The following is an 18,071-nucleotide window of genomic DNA, read 5'->3' on the forward strand; positions in this document are numbered from 1 at the left end:
TTCCTTCTGTCCAGGCTCTCTTCTAGAAGGCACCTGTGTATTCTGAGCTTGTGGTTTCTCTCCCCTTTGACTCCAGTGCCTGCCCACCTTGATGCTCAAGCTGCTTCAGAGCTCAGACAGGTATCAGGGATAGTATGAGCAGGTTGCTGGCCACTGCAGGAATCTTAACTGGGTGCACTGGGGATGGAAAAATCCTGCTGCAAGCAGAACTGGGGGATGTTTTCTAATTGTCTCACCCAGTGCTGTCAAAATAAGTCTTAAAATGTCACCACTGCATCTCCCACTGCCAGGGACATCACTTCTGCCTGGGAGCAGTGGTAGGTTACAGCAGGAGCTTCCCAAAGGATGCTGCTCTTGTAGCTCTTTTTGTGTTCTCTCAGAAGAGGACTTCAGACTAAGGGATCCAGAGGCAGGTCGGTGTGATTTGAATGGGAGAATACATCAGCAGGTTCACCAACAGAGTTTGGGCTATAAAAGGACAGATCTTTAGAAATGAAAGAAACTAATTAAGGAGTTCAGGTGCTCATTAGAACACAGGAGGAGCTGTTGGATTAGTTTCTTTTATGTTAAAGGTAGGAGAACTGTCTGAAGTTTGCATCCTGAATGAGAGAGAAGAACTTATATGAGAGGTTACAGACTTGAGTGAGTGAATAACTTGAGGAAGAGCTTTAGGACGTTCAGGGAATGGCTGAAATGTCTGACTGGCAAACAAACATACTGTAGAGCTATGGCTTGTGGCACATCAGCCTGCTGGGCATCATGGCAGATATTGTCTGACCAAGAAAAAAAATAAGGAGAGGAGATGACCTGCAAATTCATGGCTTAGCCTAGAGCCTGATGCAGAAGAAACACAGAAATAGAAATTTCCTGCAGCTGAAGGGAAATCACAACTCAAATGACATCCCTCAACAGTCAATTAGGACCAATCTGAAAGCCTTCTATGATGGCATGGCAGGACGGGTCAATGAGGGGAGAGCAGTGGATGGGTGTCTACCTCAACTTCATCAAGGCTTTTGATACAGTCTCCCACAACATCCTCATAGGTGCGCTCAGGAAATGTGGGTTAGCTGAATGGACAGTGAGATGGATCAAGAAACTGGCTGAATGGCAGAGGGTTATGAACAGTGATGCAGAATCCAGCTGGGGGCCTGTAGTCAGTGGCATTCCCCAGGAATCAATACTTATTCAACCTATTTATCAATGCCCTGGATGAGGGATAGAACGGGCCCCGAGCGGGTTTGGTGATGATACATAACTGGAGGGAGTGACTGATACACCTCAAGGCTGAGCTGTCATTCAGCAGGACCTTGATAGGCTGGAGAACTGGGTGGAGAGAAACCGAATGAGGTTCAGTAAGGGCAAGTGTAGGGTCCTGCACCTGGGGAGGGATAATCCCCAGTACTCGAACAGCTTGGGGGCTGAATTACTGGAGAGCAGCTCTGCTGAAAAGGCCCTGGGAATCTCAGTGGGTGCCAAGCTGTCCATGAGCTGGCAGTGTGTCCTTGCAGCCAGGAGGGCCAGTGGGATCCTGGGGGGCATCGGGAAGAGTGTGACCAGCAGGTCAAGGGAGGTCATCCTGCCCCTCTACTTGTCCTTGGTGAGGAACACCTGGAGTGCTGTGTCCCGTTCTGCCCAAGAAAAACAAGGGGCTACTGGAGAGGGTCCAGTGGAAGCCACAAAGGTGATGAGTGGCCTGGAGCATCTCTCTTACGAGGAGAGACTGTGGGAGCTGGGCCTGGATAGTCTGGAGAAGACTGAGAATGTATCTCATGAATGCATACAAATATCTCAAAGGGAGGTGCCAAGAGGATGGTGCCAGACTCTCTTCAGTGGTGCCCAGCAACAGAACAAGTAGCAGTGGCCATAAAATAAAACATAAGAAGCTCCACCTCAATATGAGAAAGAACTTCTTTTCATTGCGGGTGGCAAACAACTGGAACAGGCTGCCCAGGGAGGGTGTGGAGTCTCCCTCTCTGGAGACAATCCAAACCCCCCTGGATGAGTTCCCATGTCACCTGCTCTGGGTGATCCTGCCGTGGCAGGGCGCTTGAACTAAATCATCTGCAGAGGTTGCTTCCAACCATAACTATTCTGTGATTCTGTGAACAGATGGGAAGAGCTGACAGCAAGGCTTCTTATTTATTGTTCTCCAAACCAAGAGTGGTCCTGACAACTGATGAGCAGGACCAGACATGTAGGAGAGAAAGGCAGTGATCTGAGCTCTGTGGGTGCATAGGAAAGGTATTGGGACAGGCTGGAGAGCACATATAGCTGAAGCTTGTAAGCAAAAAAACAAAAAAAAAAGAAAAAATGCAGTAAAGGGTGTTCAGTAACTTGTTTCTGCTTGACCTGGGTTCTTTATTTGATGAGATAAAAATGGGGTTTTTTCTGCCTTGATCTACATCTAGAGCAAAGCATTTGAATTTCATGTGAGGAAGTTGTTAAACTAGAAGAAACAGTGATACTAAAAAGGATGCATTTTGTTGGGAGACAACTACAGGTTGTGCTGAAGGCAGGACTGACAACGTGGAGCAAGGTCACCAGTGGGATTCTTGGCGCTTACTTAATATTAACACAGATGTTATGGACACGAAAATATCAAGGCACGTTTAGCAAAGCTTGATGATGAGCACTATCAAGATCTTTTGTCCTCATAGAGAAGGATCTGCAAGAGAGAGATGAATGAACTGTATTCAGTTTTGGGCCCCTCATGACAAAAAAGACCCTGAAGAGCTGAAGTGTGCAGAGAAGGAGCACAGGGAGTGGCTGAGGGAGCTGGGGCAGCTCAGCCTGGAGAAAAGGAGGCTCAGGAGGGACCATCTCACTCTCTATAACTCCCTGAAAGGAGGTCCAAGCCAGGTGGGAGTTGGTTTCTTCTTCCATGTAACAAGTAACAGGACAAGATGAAATAGCCTCAAGTTGTGCCAGGAGAGGTTTATATTGGATATTAGGAAAAATTTCTTCACTGTGAAGGTTATCAAACTACTGGCATAGGCTGCCCAAGGCAGTGGTGGAGTCACCATCCATGGGGAGAAATAAAAGATGTGTGGATGTGGCACTTGAGGACATGGGTTAGTGGTGAACAGGGTGGTGCTGCTGGTTGATGGGTGATCATGATGATCTTAGAGGGCTTTTCCAGCCTAAATGAGTCTATGACTCTGTATGAGTTCTATGGCTGGAGAACTGAGTAGTGAGAATTGACTGATGTGGTGGTATAATGTGAAGGGCATGCATTGGATGCAGTAATGAGAACTAAGAATTAAGACTTCATCCAAAATTTCTGTTCCAGTCTGGTTCAGAAAAGGTGAATTCATATTGGAACTTGACATATCTGCAGTGGGAAGTCCAGGGGAGCGTAGAAGTTGTTTTACAAGAGAAGCTGCCTTATTTAGACTGGGGAAATGAAGGCTGAGAGGGAATATGATCATGCTCTTATAATGAAATCAGAGACGAAGGACAGGGTAAACACCTCAGAGCGTTTAAAAGGCTTTTTAAGCTAAAAGATAATGTTGGCACATGAACAAACGGGTATACACTGGCCATGGATAAATTTCAGCTGAAAATTAGAAGAATCAGCAGGGGACTGAGGCTGTGGAAGAGCTTACCAACCAGGGAAAGGGAGCAAAAATGTAACTAGTTTTAGGACAGATCTTAATAATTTTATTGATGGGACTGGGTAGTGCTTATTGTCATCAAGGAACTGGGCTGGTGCTCTGCAGAGGTTCTGCTCAGGAGCACAATGTTAGTGGAAAGGAGGTCAGTCTGTATTTGCCAAGTGCCTCTCACTTGTAGGAGTCTTGTAGGTATTTTACTGGTGTCCTAGAGCTTTTCCAAACTACAGTGGTTGCATCTCACGTAAGAGATGTTTCATGTGGCCTTGTCACAGAAAAAATAATTCAGTTAATAGGTGCTTATTTAAATAATAAGAGTCTTTTTTTCTGGCCATCAATTTTTTGATGGCAAACAGAAAAATCGTGGAGACAAGGGAAACAAGACTGTCAGTTTTAAAAGTAGTGTCTTGGGGTGACCTTATGATGTGTATCCCATATCGCTGCCTATGCCCAGAAATTAATTTTTGTGCCTTTCTATGCCTCTAAACTGAGCCTGAAAGGGGGAAGGAAAAAACTGAGCAAAACTTTCTCAAAGCAGTTTGCAGCTCGTTCAAGGTTACAAAAAGATAGCAGGTTTTTTTTTTCCCTAGCTGGGGCAGGGGAGGGAGGAAGCACCCGGCTTGTTTTTTCCAGTCAGTTTTTGGCCAATGTTTTCTTCTTGTTGTTCTCTGGAGAGAGACTGAGAGTTGGACTTTGGATTTCCTTCTCTGGAATTCCGGATTTTTTCCCCTTTTCTACTGGACTGCTTGATTGCTGTAACATCAGAGCACATCGGGAGGACTTTCCACCGGGCACAGAGGGCCTGGCCCCAGCCCAAGCCCCAGCTCCGAGGAGACCAAAGGGAGGACTCGAACACTTTCCCAGGTTTTTTCCTCTACCGCGAAAGATTTTACCATCTAACATTATTTTCCTTCCCATGTGTTTGTTAAATAAATAGTTTTATCTTCTTCACTTTCCTTCGAGGAAAATTTATTTTTTCCCGAACCTGGTGGGGGAGGGGTGGTTGTGCCTTCTCTCAGAGGATATATTTCTAAATTTGCCCAAACTGGAACAAGTAGTCACTAAAAATACTAAAAGAAATGTTTTGAACACTCTCTTTAAGTCTATTTTTGTTTTCTTTTGAAAAGTAGCTTTTGCTTGTCAGCCACTTCCAAGAGCTGGACTTGGTGGAAGAACGCACCAGGTTTGTTTTCAAGGTGACACGTCTGTTACACCTCAGCCATGTTTGGGTGTTCCTCACCTTCCAGTTAAACTGTGTAAGCAGTGGGTAGGGATCTAGTGCAGTATTGTGGTACTGTTCCTGTTTTTCTGATCTCTGTTCAGATCCAAGGGTTTGTAGGAAGCTCTCACAGACAGTTTTGTGGCTGTTTCTTTCTTACAGGTAGTTTTGGATTGCTGTGAAGGTGGCTCTCAGAGGGAAGCCATGGACAATCTGGTCAGGAAGGTGAATGAAGAGAAAACCCTGAAAGTGGAAAGCTTGGTCAAACTTCTGGAGGCTGTGAAAGCATCCTTCCCTGGACTCCAGCTTCTGTAGGACAACTTGGTGGCAACAGCAAACATCTCTGATGGTAAAGGTATGAGTAAATTAAACTTCCATTGGTGATTTTACTGTGTGGTACTGACTGCCTTTGAAAGCAAATAGCTAAAAATTCCCCTAAGCTGGAAGTGTCTTGACATTAAATACAGACAGTGTCTACTTGGAATTTCTTGTGATTGAGGGAGATGGGGAGGAAAATTTACTTGGGCTGTGCTTCTTTCCTCTATCCAGGTAGCATTTCTGCTCGTGTTGGTCACTGACCCATGGTCTGCTGTGTGGAGCAGAGTGTGCTGATTGGAGTCCTACTCTTAGTGTCCCCATTACACATCATTCTGTTGGATGGCCAGGCCACTCCTCTTACTTGTTTTGGTGGGATTTTATTGTTTGCTGCCTGCCTGTGGTGGCCCAGGGACTCAGGAAGACGCCTTCTTTTGCCTGGTGGGACAATCTTCCAAGTTTAGGTGGGTTTAGGCACAGCCTGAACAATTCAGATCAAGAGACTCTGAAGGCACATAAAATTTAAAACTAAACTAACATGCAGTGAAATATAAATGAGTGTTTAATAGAAAGCAAAACTGTGCTCATAATGCTGATAATTTCCTCTGTAGCAAACATTCCCAACAGGCACTTGGCTTTGTCATTTGTTAAGCACAATTGCTTTCTTGAAACACCAGACTCCCAGCATGGTTAATTATCTCGTGGTAATACCTGTGCCAAGGAGGAACATTCCTTAATTACATAGAACTGAATTTCCTCAAATTGCAGCTTGAACAAACAGAAGCACATATATTTCTTATGGTGGAAATGAAGAGGGAGGGGATGATTTGAGTCTGCTGGCAGTTTAACTGGTGGTACCTTTGGTGTCCCATGCTGTCCAGGTAACAGGGAGCAGGAGGTCCTGCACTGTGACACAGGGCATGTGCTGGTTCTTGAGGTCACCTTGGCATGGCAGCAGAGTAGAGAGTGCATTCATAACAACTCAAGTTTGTGTCGTAAAATAAGAAACATTCTGATGGGAGAAGAAGGAAAATATTTCATCTGTGGATTTCCCTTGGCTTTGCTGGAGATCAGATTCATGTCTCCAAGAAGTCTTTGTTCAGGGAGCTGTTCATAGTAGCTCCGAAACTTCCACTGAATATTCCCCCAGCCTGCCATTGCTTTCTTCCCCATCCTGGAGAGTTTTCTCTTCTTACATGGCACTGTGTATCTTCTGGGACGCAAAGACTTTACCTTTTTTTCCCAAGCTGTGCTTCCTGCTTTTCTCCCAGTGCTGTGAAAATGATGGATTGTTCTGGTTGGTACTGAACCAGAATAATTAAAAGACACAAGCACAAAAATCATGCATGGGTGTCTGGGATGAACTACAGCTTTTGGGTTTGGTTTCTCCCACTGAAGTATAACGGTGCATCTTCTTCAATTTAGTAATTGCAGTGGTGAAAAAATCCTTTTCAGGTTAATACATTTGCCAATTTCCAGTTTTATTTATCAAGTAATCAAGTGACAAGTACAGTCCTAGATTACTCTTGAGACACAGTAGATTTTGCCCAAGTCTCTTCATTATCCTGAGTAAACACTGCTCCTCTTCCTGACTTAGTCTATCATGTCCTGATGCTGGGGTGTCTTTAAAGGGTTGCGTTTTACTCTGGACTCATCATTTTTGTGATTCATCAAGGCAAACTCAGCAGATCCAGCTTGGAATTAGATAAGAGAAAGGAATGAGGTTAAAGTTGCAGGTTTTTGGTGTAAGAGAGAGAAGAAGGTGCTACAGGTGCTCTGCAATCGCAAGTCTGGTTTGTGTGCCCTTAACATTTTCACCAATGGCAACTCAGCCCACTGAGTTCTTGATTACCTTGGACCACCTGAGTGTAAAATGTTGGTGTGTTTGATAGTCATACACGGGCATGAGAGGGACATGAGCCAGGGCATTTCAGAGCTCCTTTTTGGTGGACTGGATCAAACACTGACTTACAGGCCTCTTACAATGAAACTCTAGTTAATTAGAGTCAGTAATGGGGTCTTTGTGATTCCAGGGTATCAGAAGAGGCTGATGAACATCTTGAGGTGTTGGAGGTGTTGCCTTCACAGACAAGGCCACTTGTTCATCTGCTGAACACTGAGACTTTCTTCCTCTGGGCTCAGACTGGGAGTGATACTCAGGAGATATTTGGGTGCCAAATTTCTGTTGGCACATGGGGGTAGAAGATATTCTGTATTGTCTCTGCATTGGAGAAGTACTGATTTGTCATGTTCATCTTCTGCTTGAAGGTGAATCCAGGTGTGCTAAGCATAAGGCCCTGAGCGTTAGTGACCCAGGGAGAACTGGCTGCCTAGGCTTTTTCTGTTTCCCCTACCTTTGAAGCCCTTTGGGAAGATGCTGCAAGCTGAGCTGTTCCTTTTTCCATTCACTGAATTTGGGCAAATGGAGCCCAAAAGGATTATGGAGCCAAACTGTTGTGACAATACTGAGAGAACTTTGTGGAGCTCCTGACAGACACCCGGGTGCTGCTGGAGGGCATCTCTGCTGCATGGAGCCTGGCTCCTGCAGAGAGAGAGATGAGCAGGCTCCTGCACATCTGCAAGCAGATACAGAGTTTTCATCCCCATCTGCAGGGAAATCCTGGAAATCCTAAGGACTTGTTTTACTACCTGCCATGCTGGGTTTGGGGCAGTCAACCCGCAGGACTTGGTTTAATGATTCCTTAGTATTCTTTAGTGGGAGTGAGGCAGGGTAATGTATATGAAGCTGATTAGCAACTAAGAGTGGCTGATTTCGGGCTCTGAGGAGAGATGCTTGTTCACAGCAAGGGAATGGGAATGAGGGAATGGCTGATGTGCTTAGGTACTAAGTGGTCACCGCTTGAGTTGCACTGTGAGCCAGGTCTGCAGCGGGTAGGAGCAAGGGCAGGCTGGGTTTGGGTGAGCCTTGGTCATGCCCTTGTTCCTTCCAAGTCAGAATATTCTGTAGTTTTCTGAGGGGTTCTGTGTCCAAGTGTGGTGAGGGAGGCATGTGGATGGGGTCCCTGTTAGTGCCTCCCTGAAGGTCTCTCCAAGGTGATGGAGCAGGTTGTGAGCAGGAGGCAGCGGTTTTGCCTCCCTTGTGTTGGCAGTGCTGGAGTGGCAGTCCTTGTCTGTCTCTGCTGTTTGGCAGCTGCTGATGGCTGTGCAGGAATCTGCATCCCTGAAACTGTCCATGAAGGATATCCAGAAACAACCCAGCACAGAATTTTTCTTCCAAAGAGGTGTCCTCCTTCTCTTTCCCTGAACTTCTCCTGCTGCTGGCAGCAGCTGCTTTCTAACTCCTCACCCCTCCCTGGCCAATGACCTCTTCTCTTCCAGTGGCTCTCAACACCCATGTCCCTGGTGAAACAGTTATAGTTGGAAAAGCACTTTGGCAAACACAGCTGCTTTGCTTGTGGCTCTGTGCATGCAGGTTTTATAATGAGCAAACCTTTGAGAGCTGGCCACCATCCTGTGGTAACAGGCAGCTGGAGGCCCATCAGCCCAAGAGCCCAGGGTTCATCGTAGGTCTCTGTGCAGCCACCATCCTGTCCTCCCCATAGCCTCGGCTTCTGGGTTTCAGTTTTCCTACTTTAAAACCTAAACTGTGCTTGTACCTCTAAATTGTTGTCAAACACTCACAAAGGTGTGAGGAGTGCTCAGTTTGGTGGTCTGTGCAGCAGACCCTGGCTGTGTGTGCTGGCCCTGTGGGCACAGAGCTGGAGTTCACCTGCAGCCAGGTGCCTCCATCTGAACTCCTCTATCCCCTCTGTGCACTGCCTGGAAAAACCAGCATCTCTGGTGCCTGGTGCATCCAGCCAATTTTCATGTGGCTGTCCTCAGATGAGGCAAATTATGCCTAGGAATGCCTGTTTTCTGCAAAAGTTGGGATCTCTATCACTAGGGAGAGAAGAAATCCTGAGTCTTGGGAGAACCATGCCTTGCCTTTTGAAGTCGTCACTGTCTCTTTCGGCAACATACTTTGGAAAACCTTATCTTCTCGCTCGAAGTTGGACAAGCAGTGAGAAGGGAGGTCTGCAAGGACCTCATGCTGCGTGTCAGTGCTGCAATTAGTACAACCAAAGCTTGAATGTAGTAGTTTGCTGTTTTCTGTGCCATGAAGAAGTCACTCATGTTAACAGCTCAGCTTCAGGTTCTCCTTGGGTTTGTGTTTTTAATACCTTTGCTTTTCATTTTTACCTTCAGTGGCCACCAGTGAGAGCACAGCCAGTGAGATCATCCTGCAGCACGGCAAGCTGATCTCAGAAGCCATCCAGCAGAAAGAGGACCTGAAGGGCTTGGCTCCGGAGAGGCAGGGCTCAGGGAACAAGTGAAAGAGGTATGAGGGGATGTTCTCAGAGCTGGCATGGTTTGAGGCTCAAAGGGTGTACAGGTCTAATGTGCACTGAGATCAAGGGACATTGCTTAAGTTGGGGAAGCCATCCAAAGTTGGAAGTGCTCCTTCGCTGAAGTGAGTGTGTGCTGGATATTTTATTGGGTGTTTTATATAAATGAGGGCTTAAAGGAAGGCTGGAGAGGGACTTTTTGCAAGGGCAAGCAGTGAAAAGACCAGGGCAAATGGCCTTAAACTGACAGAAGGCAAATTTAGATTAGGTATGAGGAGGAAATTCCTCCCTGTTAGGGTGGGGAGGCTCAGGGTGCCCAGAGAAGCTGTGGCTGTCCCATGCCTGGAAGTGTCCAAGGACAGGTTGGACAGGGCTTGGAGCAACCTGGTGTAGTGGAAGGTGTCCCTGCCTGTGGCAGAGGAGTTGGAACTTGATGATTTTATGGTTCCTTCCAACTGAAACCATTCTGGAATTCTGTATAAATTCTGCAGGAGTTCTTAAGTAAAAGAAGGTGCCAGTGAGATTCTCAGTTGATGAAGATGTGGGTATTCAAATGCAGCAAAACATTTGAACTTTGCAAGGTTACTGAGGTCCTGGGGAAAGCAGAGCTGTGTGTTTCCATTTGAATTGACTGTATGGGAACGAAATACTCCCAGAAAATGCCCTGAGGATGCCATAAGTGTGTAGCATCCCAGAGTACCTTGCCCATTGTCCCTTTGACAACAAAAACATTTATGAGTTAGGTAAGCTGGTAATGCTGTCAGGTGTTGAGGAACAACCTCTCTTTCTATGCAAAGGTGGTTTTAAGTGGGCTAATACCAAATCAGAAAGTCAGACTTTAATTTGTTGTAACTTTTTAAATCCTGAAATTCTCTCAGCTCATGCACATCTATCCGTGTAGGAGCACAGACCTGTATGGAAAGGGATTTATTTTCTGGTTTCTCAAAGCAGGTTCCCAGCAGTAGAGATGAAACAGAAAGGATGTACCCTCACTCCCTGACCATCCCGAACTTTCACAGCCCATAATCTGTCATGTGATCTTTTCTTCCTACTTCTCCAGCTACTGAATATTTCTGCTCAGACTGAAAGTTCAGAGGCCTCTTTGAAAGCAGCTCTCTGCACAGCCCAGGGGAAGTCTGTCCCAGCCATCAAGATCTGCCACCTGCTGTGCAGTGTCCAGGAGTCCTTCCCAGACCTGCAGCCAGTGATGCAGGAGCTGGGCCGTGTGGGTAAGAGAAGCACAGGCTTTACCCTTCGGTGGGCTTTTACCCATGGTTGTAGGGGTCTGGGGCAGTAAGGTGATGAACCAAGTGTCCTGGTGGCCTGAGGCCATTTCACAGAGCTACCTCTGGCCAGGTGTTTGGGTTGTACTTGCAGGAAGATTTGCAGGGGGCACTGGAGTGTGTGTTTCTCCTGCTGGTAACATGCACTGTGTTAAGTTTTGTATGTTACAGGGGTTGTGGAGCCCATAACTGACCCCATGCTGGTGTTCCTTAACTGTGTTTGCATTTCTCCACCCCAGCCCTTGATCTGGAGGCATTTAAGCAGCTTAGTTCTGTAATTTGTATCTGTATTGGATTATTTTTCAGAATTATTATCCTTAAACTGTGGGGTTTCATTGGCTTTTCCTGTGCTGTTTGATCTGTATGAATTTGGACTTTTATTATATTCCCTTGACTTCCTATGTGTATGTTTGGATTTTTCACGTGCTGCAGAAAGGTCAGGACAGAGCACACCCCTCTCGTGCAAAGATGACCAAGACAGTGCAGTTTGTAATCCCAGACTATTTTCTGAGTTAATTTTCTTAGAATGTTTTAATTTGGTCTTGCTCTGTATGCACTTCACAGATAAATACTCCCCTGTGAGGGTCCGACAGCAGTAGGACAATGTTACATGCTATACTAGTTTGGCAAACTTGTGAATGGTACACAAGCAGATAACAATTTGTGAACTCCAAAACAAATGCAGAGCAATAACCACGTGTGAGTCCTGCCCTGAGCTGTGGGAGGCTTTCCAGCTGAGCCCAACTGTATCTTTACATCCATCATTTGAAGGAAAAATTCTTCACTGAATTTGGTGCTTTAATGACAAGGATACCAGAGGGTCAGGAAAGTAATTGCTGGTGTGTGTCCTCCCAGAAAGGATGCAAATGTGACTTGCTTATTCTGTTTGCTTACATACGTTTTCATCTGTTTCCCAGTGTATCCAGATTCTTTGGACTGCAAGTACTCTGGGATGTGCACAGGGTGGTTTTTATCCAAGTACAGGCTCAATCCATTCCTATCTTCTCATGGTACCAGAGCTGCTTAGCTGACAAGCAGTGTGGAAGTGCCATCAGATCGCTGGGGAGTTAGAGTAAAAAGCAGGTTGCTATTAATGTGTCGCGTTTTTTTAGGGATAGAAGGTTTAATTACTTTAACTGCAAATTTGGGTCAAGGCTGTCAGTATGAATGAACACAAGCCTTGTGGCTTTGACACTTGCCATCATTTCATGTGTGGCAGGGACAGGCAAAGCCTGTCCCCAGTGTGCTGGGGGCAGGTTACCCTGTGCACCCTGGGCTCCTTGGCCTGCCTGTGGTCTTGAGCAGTGAGGCAATGCTGCTGGAGTGGAAGGTGGGAGTGGGTGACTGGGAGGAGGGCACAGGTAGAAGAAACCAAGGATCTCAATGACTGCTCTAGCTGTAGGGCTTGGAGGATGACAGCACATGCTCCACTCCCATTCGTTGCCTCAATGGCCTCCTGAGAGATGTCCTACCCTGCAAATCCAATATTCCTGCCCAATTCAGATCTACGTCCTCTCTTCTAGCTCCACCAAGAGCTGCTACCAATCCAGCTGGCATTTTCACCTGGTCATGGTTTTGATTTCCTTAGAAAGGATGATTCTCTCTTATCTGCCATTGATTCTGTCACCTTCTGATGCTGCAGGCACTTGTCCCACTCCCCGTGAGTCTGTGTTTCTCTGGGATGTGCCAGGACCGATGCCCTGATGACTCTGGAGCAGATGAGCCAACAAGTCATGTGTCTGTGAATGCGCTGCCCACGTGAACTCCTGGACACCTTGGCATGTGTAGCAGAGGGGCCTGGGGAGTCAGTGTGACTGCTCTGGCAGCTGCCGCCTCTCTGGCAGCAGTATCAAAGAGAGCAGACTGCTGCCACTGAGTGGCTTTGCAGGGATTCAAGCCAAGGTTGAGACGAAATCAAGCAAGAAGCATCATGAAAAACAGAAGCTCTGGAAAATGTTATTTACTTGTCAGAAACATCTATTCTGGATGAAGTGTCCAGAGGAGGATTGCCAGGTACCAGCTTCTTCCTGGCATCCTACAGATCTTTGCACTGAACTTCTGTATCTTTATTTTGAGGCCAGTCTACTCAGCTCTGACATCACTGCTTACCAGGCCCACGTATAGCAGGTGATTTTATGGACCTTGTGGTTTTTGGCATGAGATATGAGTGATAACTGCAGACCTCATGTCTGAGGGGTGTGAGCTTCTTATTAAAACTGAGGAGACCTTGTGTTTCTGAGAACGTATGTGCTGCATGGAGATGTGCTCAGTTTGCACTTCCACTTGAAAACAACAGTTTTTGCATATCTATTGCAAAAAAAGCTCTCAAAAAGTTCTGGTAATTAAGTTAGGTGAACCGAAGCACTTGGAAGGCACAGAGCGTCTCTGTGGCAGAAACTGCATCCATCCCTAGCCACGCTCAGCACTTCAAGTAATGGATTGGTTTTTTTGGTGGAGGTACAACATGGAATCTCTTGGCTTCTCCTTTGGACCCTGCTGTAGTCAGAGCACTGTCACTGTTGGCACCTGGTGCATGCAAGGGCAGGGTTTGGCTCTTTCAGCCAACTCCATAACCTCCTCTCTAGCCATCTGCTTTCCAGGGCTCTCTACAGCCACTTAGGAGATCATGTTTGTCAAGATTGGTCTTACTCTCATATCTCAGAAATGTGTCAAGAGCTCTACAAAAAAGGCTTTTCATCTCCATGGTCTTGTTTAAAAAAAAAAGACAGTTACCATCTCACTGCTAGATTTAAAAATCATTCTTCACTTAGGTCAGAAAAACTGACAGTGTTGGCTGAAGGGATGTGGAAAGAAACCTTAGAGGTCACAAGTCAAGGTGACTTTGACAGAACAGGACAAACTGGAAACCAGTCTTCTGGTCTGCTGTTGTCCCTTGACGCGTTCGCAGATTATGGATCACCATTTGGTATCTTAAGATTTCCAGGTCCGTCAAAGTATGTCATCTAGTCTTTAGTTGGTTGGAAATCTGGGGCAGTAGTGCTGTGCAAGAGGACACTGTGCTGAGCTCTTCCCATGGTGAGGAAGGCAGAGATGAAGTTTTTCAAGCACAGGCTGCGTTTTCCTGTACATTGGCAAAAGAAGTCTGTGTCTGTTTCCATGGCCACGCAGTTCCTGGGTTCTCATTATAGCAAAGAAGACAAATGTATATCTGTTTGTATTTTGATTTTTTCCATACATATATTTCCTGTGGGTCTTTTCTGTAGACTGAGATCCTGGGTGAATTTTCCAGCTTTTGCTTTTTGAGATGATGGTGTTAGAGGGACTCGGGAAGGCATTTATGCTTTGTAAGAAATGAACATAATGAGCAGTTTAAAATACCTCAGGTCCCTGAGTAGAAGACTCAAAATGATCGTAGCAAGATTCCCTTTTAAAGAGATTGTGTTTGTGAAGTGTTTCTGAGATTTCTTGTAATTAAGGGCTGGATGTCCACTCTCAGTGGCAGATTTAGACAGTATCATACCTGGGGCTCAGGTCTGCAAACATTTAAGCATGGCTGTAACTTCACGTGTCTGAGCCGGAGGCAAATGTTTGGAAGCAAGAGTTTGAGAAAGAAGCTTTTAAGAAAATCTGGCCCTGGCTCTTGGCATCTCATGCAGACCCTTGCGTGTGTGGTGGAGAAATTCAAGGATCACTCTTTATGTTTCTAACCATGCATGGCCAGAACCACTTCTGGGCAGAGCCATGTGCCACTATTGTGATGGGACAGCATGTCTGATGTGTTACTGTTGCATCTGAGCAGGGAAAACTATGTAGGAGCATTCAGGAGATGGGAGACTGAGGGGCAGGTTGCTCAGTCCTACTGGTCACCACCGAAACAGTAATTACTGTTTCCATAGGTCTGTTGACTGAGGGAAGAGGGGAGAAACCTGGGATCAGGAGGTGGATGGTGAACAATGAGTCCCAGCTTGAAGCTCTGGACAAAGATGAGGACAAGGTGGGAGGTGCCAGTGCCAAAGAGGCAAAGGAATCCCAAGACAAAGCTTCTTCCAAGAAGAGTTTTGTCTGCAAAGCCTGTGATAAGGTCTTCCACTTCTACTGCTGCCTGAAGGTGCACATGAAATGCTGTCGGGTGGCCAGAGGAAAGCAGATCCAGTGTAAAGAGCACAGCGAGGTCAAATCGACAAAGAAGGAGCTGGAGAAGCATCAGCTGGAGGTCCATGGGATGGTGGGGATGGCCAAGAAGAAGAAGAAGAGCATCCCTGTGGCATGTGACAACTGTGGAAGAGTTTGCTCATGCCTCAGGTAGGGTTGGTGGGAGCAAGGGTGTTTAGACAGAAGTTTGGACAATATAGTAAAGTAATAGTCTGAAATCTCATCCCTGCAGCTCTGTGAGTGCCATGTGTGAGAAACACAGCTCATTTTTCCTGCCCCAATGAGCAGAACCACTTTCTGATTAGTTCTTCCCTAATTGTTTTCCACATAGCTCATCAAGGAAAAGTGGGGCTACGGGCAAATTTAAAAGCTTCCAAAAATAATCAAGCTGTTCCAGTTCCTGGCTGCTTTAGCAGGACGCGTGCAAGGAGCCAAATCTCTTTGCCCTTCCTGGGGCAGCTCACAATGTTGTGGTGGACCTCCGGGCTGGAGGACACTGGAGGACCTCAGTGTCGCTGATGGGCTGGTGGACCTGCAGTAGGGTGGAGTGGTGCCTCTGCAGCTGAGTTAGCCAGTGTCCTGCCTGCCTCACCAGGGATGCAGTACCACAAGTGACAGAACACCTTGATGAGAAGCCCTTCTCCTTCCAGGAGTGGGGGGGCCAAGTTCGCGGCCAACTCCACGCTGAAGAACCACCTGCGGCTGCACACAGGGGATGGGCCCTTCGTGTGCAAGCACTGCTTGATAACCTTCAGGCAGGCCTCGTCCCTTGCCTACCACACCAAGAAAGAAGCATGCTGAGGGGGAGCTTCCCTGCAGGAGCTGGCTCTGGGTTCAGCTTGCTCCATCCACTCCTTCATGCCCTGTTCCTCCCTTTGCCTCCTGCCTGCTTCCCCAGCCTTTGGGCTACCCCTGGGCATCATCAGGCTGCTCCCAGATCTTCTCCACCTGCATGGGTTTGCTTTCAACTCTCTACTCTGCCTTTCCCTCATCCCCTTATCCAGGTCCTCAGATTACCCACACACTCCTCTTCGTCCACATTCCTTGTTTTTCTCCTGAATAGCTGCTTTCTGTCCCATCACATCTAGACTCCAGCGATGCATTCTTCCTCTGGTTATCCTACTTTCTCCCATGCCTCCCTTTGGCTGAATTTCACATATTTTTCATGCCACTGCTTCTCCTGCCCCACACTCAGTGCTGTGCACTCCTGGGACTGAGGCAAGGGTCTTCCAGCTCATTGGCACAGATGAGGCATCGCTGGGGTTGCAATAAATGTGCTTGGGTGTATTTCCCACTGTTCCATCAGTGTGATGCAGTTGGACAATTCATTTTGAACATGATACACACCAGCATGTAGTACCCCTGGAAGCATGTAGTACCTCTAGATACCTGAGGTCTGTATCAATTTTATCCTCCCTGTGCAGGTGCGGTTTTCTCCAGCACCTCCAGGACATTTTGCATCTTGTACTGAGATGCTCTGGTACCTAGGAAATGGCTACCCCATTCACTTCACAGTCTCTTCCTCTCCCTCTGAAGTCAGGCATAGTCCGGACAGAGCTGCTGTGCCATGGGTGTGGGCTCTCACTGGGGTGTCCCTGCAGGGAAGGTGTATTCCTGCCAGTGCTGTGACACTGTGTTCACCCAGTCCATCGAGCTGTCGCGCCACGTTTGCGCCCACACCGGGGACAAGCCCTATGTCTGCTGGGAGTGCAGGAAAGGCTTTCACCAGGCCAACGGGCTCTCCATCCACCTCCAGACCTTCCACAGTGAGTGTGGCTGGCTGCCTCCCCAGCGTGGGCAGCCCAGCCTGCAGGGCATGGCTTCTGTGGCGTCATGGCAGCCACATGCCAAAGTGTTACTGATGTCTGCTGGGGGTCTCGTGGGGGGATTTTTCCTCCCGAGAAAACTGAGATTTTAGTGGTTTGATGCTATGAGTAGGGTTATCCCAAAACCAGTGGCAGGGGTAGCTTCCAGCAAACAAGCTGCTGGGGGCCCACTGTGGGAAGTTGTCAGTGAGTAGGAACAGCTGTATGTAAAGCCCAAATCCCAGTTTTAGTTTTCACCTGGGAAGTAACATTTTTTCCCCCTTTTTCTTCCTCCCTCTGTAAATTTCCCTCTTAATTCTTCTCTTCTTTTCCCTTGATTTCTTTGCCCTCACTGGTTTTTGCTGTGTTTCTGGGCAGCAGACATTGAAGATCCCTATGACTGCAGGAAGTACCAGACGAGCTTTGCCACCCTGCAGGAACACTGCAAGCATGTTCGTGAAGCCCATTCCTGGGGATACCACCCCTGCCCTACCTGCTCCAAAATCTTCAGTGCCCCATCGCTCCTGGAGTGCCACATGGTGTTGGGTTTCACCCTTTACCGGTGAAATGTGTAACAAGGCTTACCAGGTGAGCCGGTGCACCCAGGAGTTGATCTCATATGCCAATGCTGCTGTTGCCCGCTCCTGCACCAGGGTGTCTCTCCTGGCCATATGCAGCAGTTTGGGGTTGGCAGAGGGAAAAACTGTGCAGAGGCAGAGTCCATAGGGAAAAGACAGGTCCATGGGGAGAGACGGGCTTTGGCTGCAAAGGGCTATGTATCTGCCCATCAGGACCCGCAGGAATCTCATTCACTCAAGTTTCCAGCTGCCAGGAAGTGTAGGAGTAAAAATAGTCATGTTGCAAATGGCAAGCCTTGGAGGGAATGTGTGTGGGAGCACGTTGCTGCAAGGAAACAAGAATTCACACCAAAAGGAGACCTGCGGTGAGTGAGACAAGGATCAGGGATTCAGCTGTATCCAGGGACAATGGAAAAAGAGAGTGAGGTGTTAGCTCTTGTCCTGTGGGAGGACAAGCAGGTCTTGTACCTGCTGAGCACAACTCCCCTGTTCTATTGCTTCCCACGTGGTTTCTGGCTGTCATGCTGTCCCTGGAACAGAATCATAGAATGTCAGAGTGGGTTGGGTTGGATGGGACCTTTAAAGCTCACCTTGTTCCACCCTCTGCCGTGGGCAGGGACACTGTCCCCTAGCCCAGGTTACTCCAAGCCCCATCCAGCCTGGCCTTGGACACTTCCAGGGATTGGGCAGCCATAGCTTCTCTGGGCACCCTGTGCCAGGACCTCACCACCCTCACAGGGAAGGATTTCTTCCCAATATCCCATCTAAACCTGCTCTCTTTCGGTTTAAAGCCTACAGCTT

General features: G+C 47.4%; 1 protein-coding gene across 1 annotated transcript in view; it reads left to right on the forward strand.

Moving 5' to 3' along the window:
* The window catches only part of ZBTB40 (zinc finger and BTB domain containing 40), a 49,718-nt gene that overhangs the window by 18,941 nt on the left and 12,706 nt on the right, over positions 1-18,071 (forward strand). The window contains 12 exon segments of the mRNA XM_042015863.1: positions 4,993-5,185; positions 9,352-9,438; positions 9,441-9,484; positions 10,552-10,720; positions 14,632-15,016; positions 15,018-15,037; positions 15,483-15,497; positions 15,500-15,543; positions 15,545-15,683; positions 16,483-16,653; positions 17,074-17,239; positions 17,241-17,280. Coding sequence (XP_041871797.1) covers positions 4,993-5,185; positions 9,352-9,438; positions 9,441-9,484; positions 10,552-10,720; positions 14,632-15,016; positions 15,018-15,037; positions 15,483-15,497; positions 15,500-15,543; positions 15,545-15,683; positions 16,483-16,653; positions 17,074-17,239; positions 17,241-17,280 — 1,473 coding nt within the window.

Source organism: Corvus kubaryi, unplaced genomic scaffold, assembly GCF_017639235.1.
Source record: "Corvus kubaryi isolate FWS band 111438036 unplaced genomic scaffold, C.kubaryi_AGA036_p1.0 split3-37344, whole genome shotgun sequence".
Lineage (NCBI taxonomy): Eukaryota > Metazoa > Chordata > Aves > Passeriformes > Corvidae > Corvus > Corvus kubaryi.